Source organism: Scyliorhinus canicula, chromosome 9, assembly GCF_902713615.1.
Source record: "Scyliorhinus canicula chromosome 9, sScyCan1.1, whole genome shotgun sequence".
Lineage (NCBI taxonomy): Eukaryota > Metazoa > Chordata > Chondrichthyes > Carcharhiniformes > Scyliorhinidae > Scyliorhinus > Scyliorhinus canicula.
In genome coordinates, this window is record NC_052154.1 from 105,367,316 (window position 1) to 105,383,191 (window position 15,876).

At 46.7% G+C, this 15,876-nt stretch overlaps 1 protein-coding gene across 4 annotated transcripts in view; it reads right to left on the reverse strand.

The window, feature by feature from the left end:
• The window catches only part of LOC119971591 (astacin-like metalloendopeptidase), a 377,078-nt gene that overhangs the window by 11,619 nt on the left and 349,583 nt on the right, over positions 1-15,876 (reverse strand). For 3 of the 4 annotated variants that reach the window (XM_038807364.1, XM_038807365.1, XM_038807363.1), the window contains one exon: positions 4,689-4,929. The exons of the other annotated variant lie outside the window; for it this stretch is intronic. In XM_038807364.1, the coding sequence (XP_038663292.1) occupies positions 4,689-4,929 (241 nt within the window). The remainder of the gene's footprint in view (positions 1-4,688; positions 4,930-15,876) is intronic. 4 annotated transcript variants of the gene reach the window in all.

The window sequence follows — 15,876 nt, forward strand, 5'->3', positions numbered from 1 at the left end:
GACAAAGACGACATAAAGATCAAGGACAAAGGCTCTGCAATCTCCTCCCTGGCTTCCCAGAGAATCCTAGGATAAATCCCATCTGGCCCAGGGGACTTATCTATTTTAACATTTTCCAAAATTGCTAACACCTCCTCCTTTTGAACCTCAATTCCATCTAGCCTGGTCGACTGAACCTGAGTGTTCTCCTCGACAACATTGTCTTTCTCCAGTGTAAACACTGACGAAAAATATCCATTTAACGCTTCTCCTATCTCCTCTGATTCCACACACAACTTTCCACTACTATCCTTGATTGGCCCTAATCTTACTCTAGTCATTCTTTTGTTCCTGATATACCTATAGAAAGCTTTAGGGTTTTCCTTGATCCTATCCGCCAATGACTTTTCGTGTCCTCTCCTTGCTCTTCTTAACTCTCCCTTTAGGTCCTTCCTGGCTAACTTGTAACTCTCAAGTGCCCTAACTGAGCCTTCATGTCTCATCCTAACATAAGCCTTCTTCTTCCTCTTGACAAGTGCTTCAACTTCCTTAGTAAACCACGGTTCCCTTGCTCGACAACTTCCTCCCTGCCTGACAGGTACATACTTATCAAGGACACACAGTAGCTGTTCCTTGAAAAAGCGCCACATTTCGATTGTACCCATCCCCTGCAGTTTCCTTCCCCATCCAATACATCCTAAATCTTGCCGAATAGCATCATAATTGCCTTTCCCCCAGCTATAATTCTTGCCTTGCGGTATATACCTATCCCTGCCCATTGCTAAAGTAAACATAACCGAGTTGTGATCACTGTCACCAAAGTGCTCACCTACATCTAAATCTAACACCTGGCCGGGTTCATTACCCAGTACCAAATCCAATGTGGCCTCGCCCCTTGTTGGCCTGTCTACATACTGTGTCAGAAAACCCTCCTGCACACACTGTACAAAAACTGGCCCATCTATAGTACTCGAACTATAGTATTTCCAGTCAATATTTGGAAAGTTAAAGTTCCCCATAACAACTACCCTGTTACTCGCGCTCCTGTCGAGAATCATCTTTGCAATCCTTTCCTCTACATCGCTGGAACTATTCGGAGGTCTATAGACAACTCCCAACAGGATGACCTCTCCTCTCCTGTTCCTAACCTCGGACCATACTACCTCAGTAGACGAGTCCCCTCCGTAATACTTTCCTTGATTAACAATGCCACCCCCCCCCTCCCCCCCCCCCCCTTTACCATCTTCTCTGTTCTTACAGAAACATCTAAATCCTGGAACCTGCAACAACCATTCCTGTCCCTGCTCTACCCATGTCTCCGAAATCGCCACAACATCGAGATCCCAGGTACCAACCCATGCTGCAAGCTCACCCACCTTCAAACAAGCGTCTTGCTTGCCGGTGCCCTCTTTCGAACTTTTAACCCTATCCCTGACCTCACTACTCTCAACATCCTGTACATTGGGACTACAATTTAGGTTCCCATCCCCCTGCTGAATTAGTTTAAACCCCCCCGAAGAGCACTAGCAAATCTCCCTCCCAGGATATTGGTACCCCTCTGGTTCAGGTGAAGACCATCCTGTTTGTAGAGGTCCCACCTACCCCAGAATGAGCCCCAATTATCCAGGAAACCAAAACCCTCCCTCCTGCACCATCCCTGTAGCCATGTGTTCAACTCCTCTCTCTCCTTATTTCTCACTTCGCTAGCACGTGTCACGGGTAACAACCCAGAGATAACAACTCTGTTTGTTCTAGCTCTCAGCTTCCACCCTAGCTCCCTGAATTTCTGTCTCAAATCCCCATCTCTCTTCCTACCGATGTCTTTGGTACCTATGTGGACCACGACTTGGGGCTGCTCCCCCTCCCCCTTAAGGATCCCAAAAACACGAGTTTAAAAGAAGTGTTTCTTTATCGCCATTTTAAAAGCTGTTTACAGACTACTTGGTAACTTAAAAGAGACAATTGCTTTCTGAAAGGAATTCAAACCTGCTGTTTGAAAAGGGGAATATAGCATCAAAATCAAATCTTATACCAGTGAGAATGGCATGTGCTGGGCCACACCTTTGAAAAGGTGTTTCTGTTTTTTCTTGGATTTTGTTATTGAATTGGAACAGTTAAAGGGGAAATTCATTAAGGAGATTCATTATGCATAGATTACTGTAGCCGTTTAGGATCTTTATGTTTGTAGTTGATAAAAGTTCTTACTGTGTGTGCTTATCCAAATGTTTACTAAATTTGTAGAATAAAGCTTATATTTTGATTAAAAGCACCAAAGTTTGAATAACACCTGAAAGGCAAGCTCTTGTTCTCCTCCTAGCCAAATTCAATAAACAGTTGTAGGTCAGGTGAACTCCATAATATACTTTGGAGTTTTCTAAACCCTGGCCCATAGCACAACGTTCTTTACAACTGTAACCTGACTTGCCAGTTTTTATACGCGATGCCCCGTCCAATGAAGGCAAGCATTCCATATGCTTTAATGACTACCTTGTCCACTTGTGTTGCTACTTTCAAAGATCTATGGACCTGTACACCCAGACCTCTCTGACTTTCCATATTCCTAAGAGTTTTGGAATTTACTGTATATTTCCCCTCTATGTTAGAGCTATCAAAATGCATAACCTCACATTTGTCCGATTAAACTCCATTTGCCTTTTCTCTGCTCAAGTCCCTAACCTATCTATGTCCTGCTATATCCTCTGACAATCCTCAGCACTCCATCAATCGTGGTGTCATCTGCAGACTTACTAGTAGACCAGCTACATCTTCCTCCAATCGTTTATGTATACTACAAACAACAGAGGCCCCAGCACAGATTCCTGTGGAACACAACCATTCACAACTTTCAGTTAGAAAAATACCCTTCTACTGCTACCCTCTGCCTTCTGTGACTGAGCCAGTTCTTGCCACCTCACCTCTGATCCCGTGTGACTTCACCTTTTTGTATCTGTCTGCTATGACGCACCTTGTCAGAGGCTTTAGTAAAGGCCATGTAAACAACATTCGCCGCCCTCTCCACATCAATCATCTTTGTCACCTCCTCAAAAAACTGGATCAAATTAGTGAGGCAAGACCTCCCCTTCACAAAACCACGCTGTCGCTAATGAATCAACTTGTATGGTTTGATTGAAGTATTGGTTTTCCGTTGATGTTTGCATATTTCTGTTATCTGTAACTGTTTACAATGCCAAAAAATATCTCAATAAAATTGGTTGTTAAAAAAAAAACTTGTTTCCAAATGGGTATAAATCCTGTCCCTGAGAATTCTCTCCAGTAATTTATCTACTACCGACATGAGGCTCACCGGTCTGTAGTTTCCTGGATTATCCCTGCTACTTTTCTGAAACAGCAGTACCACATTAGCCATACTCCAGTCCAGCCAATGAGGATATTAAGATGTCAGTCAAGGGCCCAACAATTTCCTTTCTTGCTTCCTTCAGATTCTACGGTAAATCCCATCTGGCCCAGGAGACCTATCTACCTTAATATCTTTTAAAATACCCAAGACCTCCTCCTTTTTGATGTCGGCATGACTCAGATTATCCACACACCCTATCCAAGAATCATCTTCAACAAAGTCCTTTTCTGGGCAGCATGGTGGCCTAGTGGTTAGCACAACCGCCTCACGGCGCTGAGGTCCCAGGTTCGATCCCGGCTCTGGGTCACTGTCCGTGTGGAGTTTGCACATTCTCCCCGTGTCTGCGTGGGTTTCGCCCCCACACCCCAAAAATGTGCAGAGTAGGTGGATTGGCCACGCTAAATTGCCCCTTAATAGAAAAAATAATTGGGTAATCTAAATTTTAAAAAAACAAAGTCCTTTTCTGTGCTGAATACTGATGCAAAGTACTCATTTAGTACGTCACCCATTTCTCCTGGCTCAACACACAGATTCTACCCACTGTCCTTAAGTGGTCCAATCCTTTCCCTGGCCACCCTCTTGCTTTTTACAAATGAATAAAAAACTTTGGGATTCACCTTAATCCTATTTGTCAAGGACTTTTCATGACGCTTCCTAGCCCTCCTAATTTCCGGCTTAAGTGCATTCTTACTTTCTTTACACTCCTCAAGGGTTTTGACTGTTCCCCTCTTCTAGACCGGACAAAAGTCTCCTTTTTTTTAAATGAGGTTCACAATATCCCTCGTTATCCAAGGCTCCCTAAACTTTCCATACTTATCCTTCGTTCTCTCAGGAACGTGACTTTCCTGAATTCTAATCAACTGTCGCTTGACAGACTCCCACGTGCCCGATGTTGATTTCAACCGCTCCAACAGCTGCGCCCAATCCAAATTCTTCAATTCCTGTCTAAATGTTACCGTAATTTGCCTTTCCCCAGTTCAGCACCTTAACCCAAGGGTTACCATCATCCCTATGCAAAAGTACCTGAAATCACAATCTTGAGATTGTCATTATCAATGAGAATTTACATTTGAGGGATTGATGTATATAATTTTCACTCATAGACAATGTTCAGAAAGATACCAAATTAACTTTTTCAACTTATTGTTCAAGTTAGATTCTAACAATTGACCACAGCGGAAAAATAATAAAAATACATTTGTTTACTTAACTAAAGATAAAAACACATAAATGGTATTGTTGGGTTCCCCTTTCTATCCCACTTTATTGAGATCAATGGTATTTGTTAATGATTGTCACAGTGCAAGGCATTAAACGCTCATTGTTTTTTTTTGGGTGTATTTTTGTTTACCTCTCTGGTGGATTGGCCAATATGCAGTTTTAAAGTCAGCTTTGAATCCAGGCTGTTTCTTTCCCCCTTGGTGCTTGAATTCTATCAAAAGGGCAGAGCCCTCAGCCAAAGGCGCTGGTTTTGATGCACAGAATTTCCCTTTATTTTCAGGAGGAGCTTTCGAGACATCATGGATTTCCAAATAATTCTTTGTACATTTGGGAGATGTTTGAAAGTTGTATGTTGTAATGTGCAAAATTACCTGTTGAAAGACAGCAATGTTCGTAAAATATTTAAATTTTCAATCAATTTTCAAAAACAAAATGACAAATTTGGAAGGATTCTAAATCAAAGCTTGAAAGCCAATTTAGTGTTAAATAGTGCCAGTATAACTGTTATGCATCATCATTCACAATAGGCGGGCAGTACGGTGGTGCAGTGGTTAGCACTACTGTCTCATGGTGCCGAGATCCCAGGTTCGATCCCGGCACTGGGTCACTGTCTGTGTGGAGTTTGCACATTCTCCCCGTGTTTGTGTGGGTTTCGCCCCCACAACTCAAAGACGTGCAGGCTAGGTGATTGGCCACGCTAAATTGCCCCTAAATTGGAAAAAATGAATTTGGTTCTCTAAATTTATTTTAAAAATTCATTCACAATAGGCTAGAGAGCTAGATAGCTCATTTTAATACGTATCATATGCCCTCTGAACAGTTTGGCTGATGTAAACAGAGTGCACTGGATATCAAAACAAGATATTCTGAGAGTCAGCTGATAATAAATGGCTGTCACAGTTAAAAGCAAAACTACAAATGCAGGATGGAGGTATGGATAGGAACAGGACTTTATTTCAGCAGGCAGCTCTTAGAGGTGGAACATTCACACTGAAGGACACAAGAACTTTGATGTTGACTAGGTAGATGTCTTATTGGCATTTCATTGGGTAGAATGGAAAAGGCTATGGTGAAGTAGAAACCCATTCTCCAGCTGGTGTACAGGTCAATGAACATGGCCATTGTTGTCTTTCGTTATCCTGTCTAGCAGTGATTCTACAGAACTGCTGGTGACTTAGCCAGAATAATGATTTATTAATGTGCATGTGGTAAGGTAATGATTGGAATCTTATAAAGACCAAGTTATTACAGAGTTACATTAGACTCATCATGTGCATTATGTGCAAATGTCCTGGTGTACCTCTTACAACCTTCTGCTGGTAGATGGATGTCACCTGACTGATGTCTTATGCCACCTGTTGGTGGGAGGTCACACTACTGAGTACATGTAATATTATATTGGGGGCAATATTAACTTCTCTGGACAGTTGAAATCTGAGGGAGATTAGAAATTTAAGAGCTTGGAACCTAACCCAATGTAGCCATTTCCAGTTTTAATGTAAGGGGTTTGGAGTGGAATGGATGGGATGTCTAATATCTTAGGAGATGAGTCCATCAGGAAAGTAATTAATGGGGGATGCCTGTCTCTAATTTAACATAACACTGCTTTTATTGCCTGAAGGTCAGGTTTCCTCAGGAAACATGGCAGCAGAAACAAGGTACTGGATTTCATAGTTGTGGTGATAGGCTGTACGAGCAGGAGCTGCTTGTAGAGGAACCTGCAGCATCGGAGCCTGCAGGAACATCCCAGAGGAATATGAACCAGGTGGTGAGGATGGAGAGCCGGCCACCCAACAGGCCGAGGATGAGGTGGGAAGGAGGCACTGCATTTGGCCCCGTGTGTGTGACCGGGAATGCCGTCGAAGATTCCAGACCTGGTAGAGTGCTGGGAGGGTTTCGCACATCATGGTGGCCTGCTGCATTCTCCACACTACAAGCTTGTACAGCAGAGGAGGGGGATGCTGAGGAGGGCAAGTGTGGGCAGGGCATGGGGCCCGGGCAGGCACAGGAGACCGCATAACGTGTGTGCCTGGGCCAGCTCACATGGAATGCTCTAATTACCTCCAGGTTCACTGGCTAGGGGGCCTGGTCGACAGCATGGACATCTCATCCCTGAACCCCACCCCCTGTGGGTACATGCCCTGGGTTGGCAGTAACAGCCGGTCTGGTCCATGGGATGGAGGATGATGAAAACCCGCTCTGCGATGAGCTCTGGTGCTCTACAATGTCATTTCACAACATCTGATTGCTGCCCACAGTAGCACTTTCCACCGTCCGCCCATGACCCCGACTGCCCTCCCCTCCCCCATGCCCCTCTGCTGCAAGCACACCTCAGCCCATCCCTCACACCCTTCAGAGAGAGCACCGAGGCAGGTTGGATCTGGTGTGCACAGGTGTTTCTCTTACAAAGAACATGTGAACATCTCTATAAAGGTTTGTTTTCTCGCCCATAACGCTATCTAATGTGCTGCTCCGGTGCCATTTTAACTGTTGTCTACCTTTCTGGCCTTATGGGTCCAAATGCTCTGTCTAGGTGGATCCTCAGATGGTACATCAGAAGTGGAGGTGGTCTGCTGTCAATCATGCCATGTGACCTGGGTCCCCTTTGATGGCCTTCCACTGGAGTTACTGGGCCTGGATGGGCCCAACAGTTGCTCAGGTGTGCCAAGTGGTGTGGTACCACCCTGTTCTGCCCATTGCCCATTGTATATGCCAGGGACAGGTGGGCGGGGGTGTCCGAGATGCTGTGGTGTTCCAGCACCTCCCCTGCGGAAGTCACCGGCAAAGCCCCCCTCAACTCCTCCTACCTCAGGGTGCCCGATGGCCCATGGGCTACTCTGTGGGACAAGGGGGTGACCAAAGCAAACTGTTGGGGCTCCCAGTCCTGGAGGCCCGCTCTCATCTTGATTTGGGTCTCCATGCTCGCGGCCATGGTTCACAGGGTCTGGGTCACCTCTCTCTGGACTGTGCCACATCACTCAATGACTGTGTCACCTCCCTCCGGGACTGGCGCAGGTTAGTCAGTGCCCTCATCCATAACCCGTTGTGACTGGGCCAAGCTCTGGGTCACTAGTGGCCCTAGTACATATCTGTCTGTGACAGGGCAGCCCAGTCCTGTGCCTTGGCCACCGTAAGAACAGAGTGCCCCAACCTTGGACATCCTGACCCATGGCCGATATCTTTGGCCCCAAGAACTCCATCCATTCGGTGTTGTCCTGAGTGGCACACATTGTCGGCACGTTTAACACACCCATCACACTTCCACGCTGATCTTGCTCCCAGCCACTGACGGGGTTCCAACATTGCCTTCTTGCCTCACCCCCACACCTACTTTACCCCCCAGTGGATCCTTTCCTCCTCAAATCCATTTACCTACCATGCATGCCAGACATTCTTACCATCTGACATGGCATGAGTCCTGCTCACATTCTCCCTATCCGTCTCATTGCAGGACAGACTCAAGAATAATCAGTGTTACTAATCACAACCTTCAGGAGTGGTGCCCAAGTTGAAGGACCTCATGCCATTTGAGGAGTCAGCCCAAGAGCTGTCTGTAGAAGAGCAGGATCGTACCTGTGCTGAGGCTGAGGTGGGGTCGAGAGACAACTTTGAGCACTCTCAACATATCCAGCCATGGTGCTAGCCTCATGTGAGTTCAGTTTCTGTTATCCTTATGCCCCAGTCATGCACAAATGCCATCTTGCTTCCCTTGCAGGTTAAACCTGGACCATCCTCTCACACTCTGGACATGAGGGACCCAAGCAGCTCCGAGGCCAATATCCTGGAGAATAGCTTCATAGTGGCATCATAGCTGTCACCTCTATGACTCTATTAAAAAACATTTTGACAGTTATCTGGGTAAGATGGGTTTAAAGGGATATGGGCCAATTGCGGAGAATTGGGATAGCTTAGTGGTTAAAAACTGGGCAGCATGGACAAGTTGGACCGAGGATGAGGTGTAAACCTCTGTTACTCTATGACCTGCACCCTCCAGTGCCATGCACCTTGGTGGAAATAACTAGTAGGCAGGCTTCTGGGTCACTAACTGGTGAGCACCACACAGCTGATGACCCACTGGAGGCGTAGGCAGGAATGTCCCAGGGATCCGGCACTTGGAGGAAAGTTGGAGCCCAGGAGCCTGTTGATCTCTGGTCAGATGACCTACCTCTTAGTTCAGTTGTTCCACAACTACTGGAGCTACAAAGACAGAGTTAGGAACATCAGGAAGGGATGTCTGCATGACTCCTCAGACTGCAAGGCTGGCTGGAGGAGTCTGATTGCATTCTGTCTGAGGAATTGATACCGTCTCTCTAAGGCAACCAGGCCAATACTGCAAAGGAAGCATCTGCAGTGGAGAGGTTGGTGCAGTATGTGCACTTCACAATGGGTGATATCCACTCCATGATTCAGTTCATGTACTCCATGGCTGAACATCAACATGGTACAGGCACTTATAGAAATTGGATTGGATTGGATTTGTTTATTGACACGTGTAACGAGGTACAGTGAAAAGTATTTTTCTATGAGCAGCTCAACAGATCATTAAGTACGTGGGAAGAAAAGGGAATAAAAGAAAATACATAATAAGGCAACACAAGGTATACAATGTAACTACATAAACACCGGCATCGGATGAAGCATACAGGGTGTAGTGTTAATGAGGGCAGTTCATAAGAGGATCATTTAGGAGTCTGGTAACAGCGGAGAAGAAGCTGTTTTTGAGTCTGTTTTTGCATATTCTCAATCTTCTGTATCTCCTGTCCGATGGAAGAAGTTAGAAGATTGAGTAAGCTGGGTGGGAGGGGTCTTTGATTATGCTGCCCACTTTCCCCAGGCAGCAGGAGGTGTTGTCAGCACCAGAAGATGTCAGAGCTTCTAGATCTCACTCCATCTGCCCCTCCATCTCATGGAGGAACCCAAGGGCCTGCATGCACCTACAGGAAAGAGGATCATCTGGTGCACAGGAGAAGAGCAGGATCGTACCTGTGCTGAGGCTGAGATGGGGTGGTGACTTCCACCCAGGAGACCCTCTGGGTTGTCCAGCCAATCTGAGTACCCCCATCCTGTGACTGACACACCTAAAACCTGTAAGGAACTTGTTAAATCTTTGACTGTTTGTGTTTCTCTTTTCAATCCCTGTCCCTGCAATGTCACAATTTTGTTTTAAACTGCAGACCTTAGTCAATTTGGTCAAACTGAAAACATCCCTCATCTAATCCTTGCGTTCTTTTAATGCCTGCCTTACTGGCTGTTTTTAAAATCATAGACTTTTGGTTTTGAACTGAAACCACCAGCCCCTGCTGCAAGCTGCTATTTGGACTGATCCCAGTCTCCCCTTTATGTTCTGTGGCATAGTCTATGATGTTAGTTTTATGGACTCAGCAAGCAACCAATCAGTGCATGTGAAATTCTGGGGCATCTCCTGTTCGGCATGCGATTGGCGGAGCCATTGAGAACCTACTGGAAGAAGGGCGGGTCACATGAAGTGCTCCATTTTCTCCTGGATTCTGTGAAAGATCCAAGCATGAGGCATCTTTCAAACACCCACTCCCTCTCAGCTATCTCTGCCTGATGATTTAAGAGGCTTCGAGCCAGACCTGTGGAAGTCACCCCTGTTTAAAAGACTGCAGGCAGTAGCCAGGCCTGTGAATGGAACTAAAAGGCTTCTCCCACCAGGTCTATAACAGTTTAATCCTCTGTCTGAATGGCTGAGAAAAGCCCAGACTGAGAACTGTCTTCATGATACAGCCATAGGCTCTACACAGAGACCAGAGGGCAGTTGAAAGGCAGAGTGGCTGATTCAGAAGGTGGAGAGGTACTGATGAGAATGTTTGGTACGCTAGCAAAGATTGTGGGGGTGGAAGCTGGATGCTATGGTGGTGATTTTGTGGGTTACGGGAATGCTGAAGCTGATGGAGAGAAGGAAGGTTGATGCTGTAGCATTTGCCTCTCTGGGTGCCTGTCGACAAAGTTAGCTCAAATGGCGGTCGACAATCACGCCGGGGTGGTGGCCTAGCTAGGGGCCCTGTACGAATTCTTCCGGTTGGAGAAGATTGAATTTGAATTGTGGGGTTCAGCACAGGGCTTTGAGACATGGTGGGGATTGTTCACAACCATGTTTGAGGAATTGTTTGTCGTGGGGTGGGAGGGTGGGGAGGGGGTGAAAAAGGGAATTGTAAAATTGTAAATTGGAGAGAGTGTTCCCCAGATTAGTTATGTTTTTGTAGTTTTTACTATGTTTGGAATAAAGTACGTTTAAAAAAAAAAGAAAGGTCGAGTGGATATAGAATCTGCTGCACAGAGAACATTCTACAGCCTGAAGTTTCTGGTTGAAGATACCATTAGAGGATCTCTGACTATGGAGGCTGCTGCCTCGACAACAAAGAACCATATTATATCTCTTGATCCCTGTTATTTTTTTAAATCTCCCCCCCTTCTCCATCATGTGTCTGTCCTGTGTGTGTCTGGGTGGGGGGGGGGTGGGACAGGGTTTTGGGAATAGTTAGATGAACAAGCCATTGTTACATCCCTACCATCATATATTCATATTTTTCCTCGCTATAAATAAAGTTTTTTTATTGTTTTACTTATAAATATGGTCCCTGTAACTCATTGGAGCAGTGGAGGGCCAAAATCTCGACAAATTTAAGAATAATTTGTTATTCACTTACGGTGCAACTCTGGGCCAAGGATTGGGCTGGAATTGACCACACACTTGCCCAGGATGTCATAACAAACCTAACACATGGAAGAGGGTAGCACTACAACACCCATTCTGCCCGAAAAAAGCCTAGTAACTTCGCAGACGGCACAAACATTGGTGGAGTTGTGGATAGTGAAGAGGATTGTCAGAGGATACAGCAAGATATAAACTGGTTGGAGTCTTGGACGGCGAAATGGCAGATGGAGTTTAATCTGGACAAGTGTGAGGTAATGCAATTTGGAAGGTCCAAATACACAATAAATGGTAGAACTCTTGCGAGTGCTAAGGCAGCGAGATCTGGGCGTGCATGTCCACTGATCACTGAAAGTGGCACCACATGTGAATAAGATGGTCAAGAAGGCATATGGCATTCTGGCCTTCATCAGTTGGGCATTGAATATAAAAATTGGCAAATTACGTACAGGACCTTAGCTCAGCCTCATTTGAAATATTGCGTACAATTCTGGTTGCCACACTATCATAAGGATATGGATGTCTTGGAGAGGGTACAGAAGTGATTTACTAGGATATTGCCTGGTATGGAGGGCATTAGCTATGAGGAGAGGTTAGATAAATTCGGTCTGTTCTCCCTGGAATGACGAAGGTTGAGAGGCGACCTGATAGAAGTCTACAATATTATGAGTGGCCTGGACAGAGTGGATGTTCAGATGCTCTTTCCTAGGGTAGGACAGTCAAGTACTGGAGGACATAGGTTTAAAGCTTAGAACAGATGTGCAAGGCAAGCTTTTTACACAGAGAGTGGTAAATATATGGAATGTGCTGCATGGAGAGGTGGTGGGAGCAGGTACGGTAGTGACATTTAAGGGCTCCTAGACAAATATACAAATAGAGTGGGAATGGAAGGATACGGACTACACAAGTGCAGACGGCTTTAGTTTCGGCAGGTACCATGTTTGGCGCAGGCTTGGAGGGCCGAAGGGCCTGTTCCTGTGCAGTATTGTTCTTTGTTCTGTTTTTTCTTTGATCTTCAAGGTCCAGGCCCTCCAGGGGTCACCGGCCAAGGTCATCTCAGGCAACAAGGTGTGGCAATCAGCAGGACACGTCATCCTCTGTGTGTCTCCCGAGGAACCACAGGTGAGAATGCCAACGTATGCTCAATTTCCTCTGAGAGGATGGCAGCTCAATGGTTGTCCCACCCCACCCCACTGTCATGTGCAGTCAAGCTGAAGTAATCCAATCATCACCCCACCCCGTCTCGAACGCAGGACAACGCACAAGCCTTTCATATGTGGAAGAAGTCTTTCAGCATGAGGAAGCCATTGGCTGAAAGCTTGGGAGAGTCTGTCCAGCTGTAGAACAGGTGCAGACCCTAACTGGTATCTCTAACCTCGGAGGAGGCCCTATTAATAGACATGTATTATTTGGAGTCTAATTGCCTGTAGATCCCCCTATTCAGTGGCAGGTCACGTTCAGGTTTCTGTCAAGTAGGAGTCAGACATTCTCAAGAAATATGGAGGAGCATTGCTCTGTCCTCACTGCAGCCATCATCGTCCTCCTGTAGCATCCAATCGTAGCGCATCTGCACCTTGCCCGTGAAAGGAGAAAGCACCAAGAGAAGCTCCTGCTGGCAACACACAAATAAGATGGTCTCAGACCCCATGGGAGAAAACATCTGCCCACCCTACTCCTGGTCCTCCACAAAGCGAGAGACTACCAGGGCATGTGAGCCCTGCATCCCATTCGTGCCCTGGTCATTGCCTAAGATCCTTCCTCAGCCTCTCCGTGGGTTTCACCTCACTGAACCTCTTTAACATCCTCCTCATCTGAGGAGATGTGATGGTCTCCATTGCCTCCTCATCCAGCTCCTCATCATGGTGTAATGCCAGGCTATGGAGTGCGCAGCACACCACATTGATGTTTAATATCTTACTGGGCTGTACTGGAGGGTTCCCCTGACTGGTTCAGGCACTGGAATCTTTAGGAGTTTGATTGCCTGCTCCTCTCGCCCATGTGTAATGAGTCTCAGCAGGTGTTTGTGGCTCCACACTGGCATCATCAGTCACCTCCTCATGTGATACCCTTTGTCCCCCAGTAGCCATTCCTCCAGACACTAGACTCCCTTGAAGATAACCAGGATCTGAGAGCATCCAAGAATGTAGCTATTGTGGATGGACCCTGGGAAACGGGCACACACCTGCATAATGTGCAGTGCACTGTCTCAGACGATCTGCACATTATGGAAGTGGAATCCATTGCAGTTCATGAAGGCAATGTATGCCATGGGGAATATAGTCATGTGCCTGCGGTGAATGAGACACTGCAATTGGAGCAGGCCAGCCATTTGGGTGAAGTCCATAGCCCTAGCGTCCCAGTCAAAGTTGATGTAGTTGTGAGCCTTTGTAAATAGTACATCGGTCACCTTCCTTATGCACTTGTGTGATGGACTGGAAGATGCTGCAGTGGTCCCCCATGGAGCCCAAAAACAGTTGCATAAAGGTTCAGCACTGCTGCAGCATTCAGGGCCATAGAAAATGGGTGACCTCCTAGCCCATGTAGTGCCAATTCCTGCATGACCTGGCATAGGTGGTTCACTGTTCCTTGGGATAGATGTAGTCTTCTCTGGCACTGAATCACCAACATCTGGAGCTATGTTGTTCTTCTCTGGTACACCCATGCCCAATAGCATTGCTCCTGACCAACCTCCTTGTATGACTCTGCCCCTATTAACTCAGCGGGCTCTGCCACCCCCTCCTCTGCAGGGCACTGGTCCTGCCCACATGCAGACACATTGACGTCCTCTTTCCTGGTCCATTGCTATCAAAAGTATAGCCAACTCCACCAGCTCCATCATCCTCACACTCCGAGAACTGAAAGCGAAGAAACAAATCTGTTAGCAATGAGGGGTCCTGTCAATGCCTTGACCCATTGCTCTATCAAGAAATTGGACATCCACCCGTGCACATTCTCCTGCCCAATGTGAGTGCCTGCCCAATGGGCTTCACTCCCTTATCTCACACACAATGGCCCCACACGAGCCTCTCCCAACTCCAACTGACAGATGGGCATTCAACTTGGAAATCCTTAGTGGCCCACAGACACCCCCCCCCCCCCCCCACCCCACCACCCCAACCAAGTGAGGATTGAGGGCACATGATAACATTGAACTGACCTGTGTGGTGACTTCCCGGGGGCGTGAAATGCTGCCACAACACTTCTTGTTTCAGGGTTGCTGAGCTGTTAACTTTGCTCCTTGTATTGGGGTCTAAATCTGTGTCACTGTTCTCTTATCGAGAGGTGAGTGCAAGCCAAGAAGTTCAATGCTTGGGGGCTCAGCTCCCAACTATTTGCATAACCAAATCGGGGCTGAGCTCCCAAAGGGCTGACTACTGGGCACCAATCAGTGGCAGAATCATGTATTACAATACTGATTTAATGGGCATAAGTGACTCATCAAGGTAGGATTAGGGATTTTATTGGGGAAGTTACTTCCTCCTGTGACAGGTGAGGTTTGCCTGATTTATTTCAAGACTCCAATTACAATCAACTCGATCCTTTTATTTTAAATATTTTTATTGAAGTATTTGTAAATCTTTATAACAAAAACATAAAAAGAACAATAAACCTTAAACAGTAACATGGTGCAAAAATAGATATTTCCCCAAACGGCTCTGTCTTCACAGACCACCTAAAATACCATAAAAACAATCCTTACCCCACCCCCCCACCCCACCACCTCCCCCAAACCCCCTACAGAAAGCTGCGACTGCCGACATTTAACATTTCCCCAACAAAGTTGACAAGCGACTGCCTACTCTGGGAGAACCCGAACATTGATCCTCTTAAGGCAAACTTTATTTTCTCAAGGCTGAGATACCCAGCCATGTCGCTGACCCAGGTCTTGACACTCGGGGGTTTTGAGTCCCTCCACATTAAGAGGATCCGTCTCCGGGCCACCAGGGAGGCAAAGGCCAGAACGTTGGCCTCTTTTACTCCCTGAACTCCTGGGTCTTCTGACACTCCAAAGATTGCTACCTCTGGACTCGGCACCACCCGCGTACCTAGCACCTTGGACATTGCCTTGGCAAACCTCTGCCAGAATCCTCCAAGCTTCAGGCATGCCCAAAACATATGGATATGGTTTGCTGGGCTTCCCGCACATCTGTCTTCTACCCCGACAAACTTACTCATACTCGCCACCGTCATGTGTGCCCGGTGGACCACCTTAAACTTGATTAAACTGAGTGTGGTGGTATGATTAGCATAGCTGCCTGAAATTGGTGCAGAACACCGGCTTACCATTGGCCCTGGTCGGTCATGTGCCTCTCGACCGATTGGTTGAGACCAGTCATGTGACGGCTCCCCGATTGGTCGAGAGGCTGAGTTAACCCTGCCTCCAGGGCGGGGTATAAATACCCAGTACTCCCGGCGGTCGTCCTTATACTGTAATCGACCGCAGGGCTAACATCTAGCTGATTAAAGCCATACTTTTGTACAGCAACTCGTCTCGCGTTCAATTGACGGTACATCACTGAGCCTAGGACATGATGAGGAGAAATTGACCCTACTTAGGGCTTCCGTCAACAGACCCGGCGCCAACTCTCCTCCTAGCTCCTCCTCCCATTTGCCCTTAAGTTCATCCACCTGGGTATCTCCG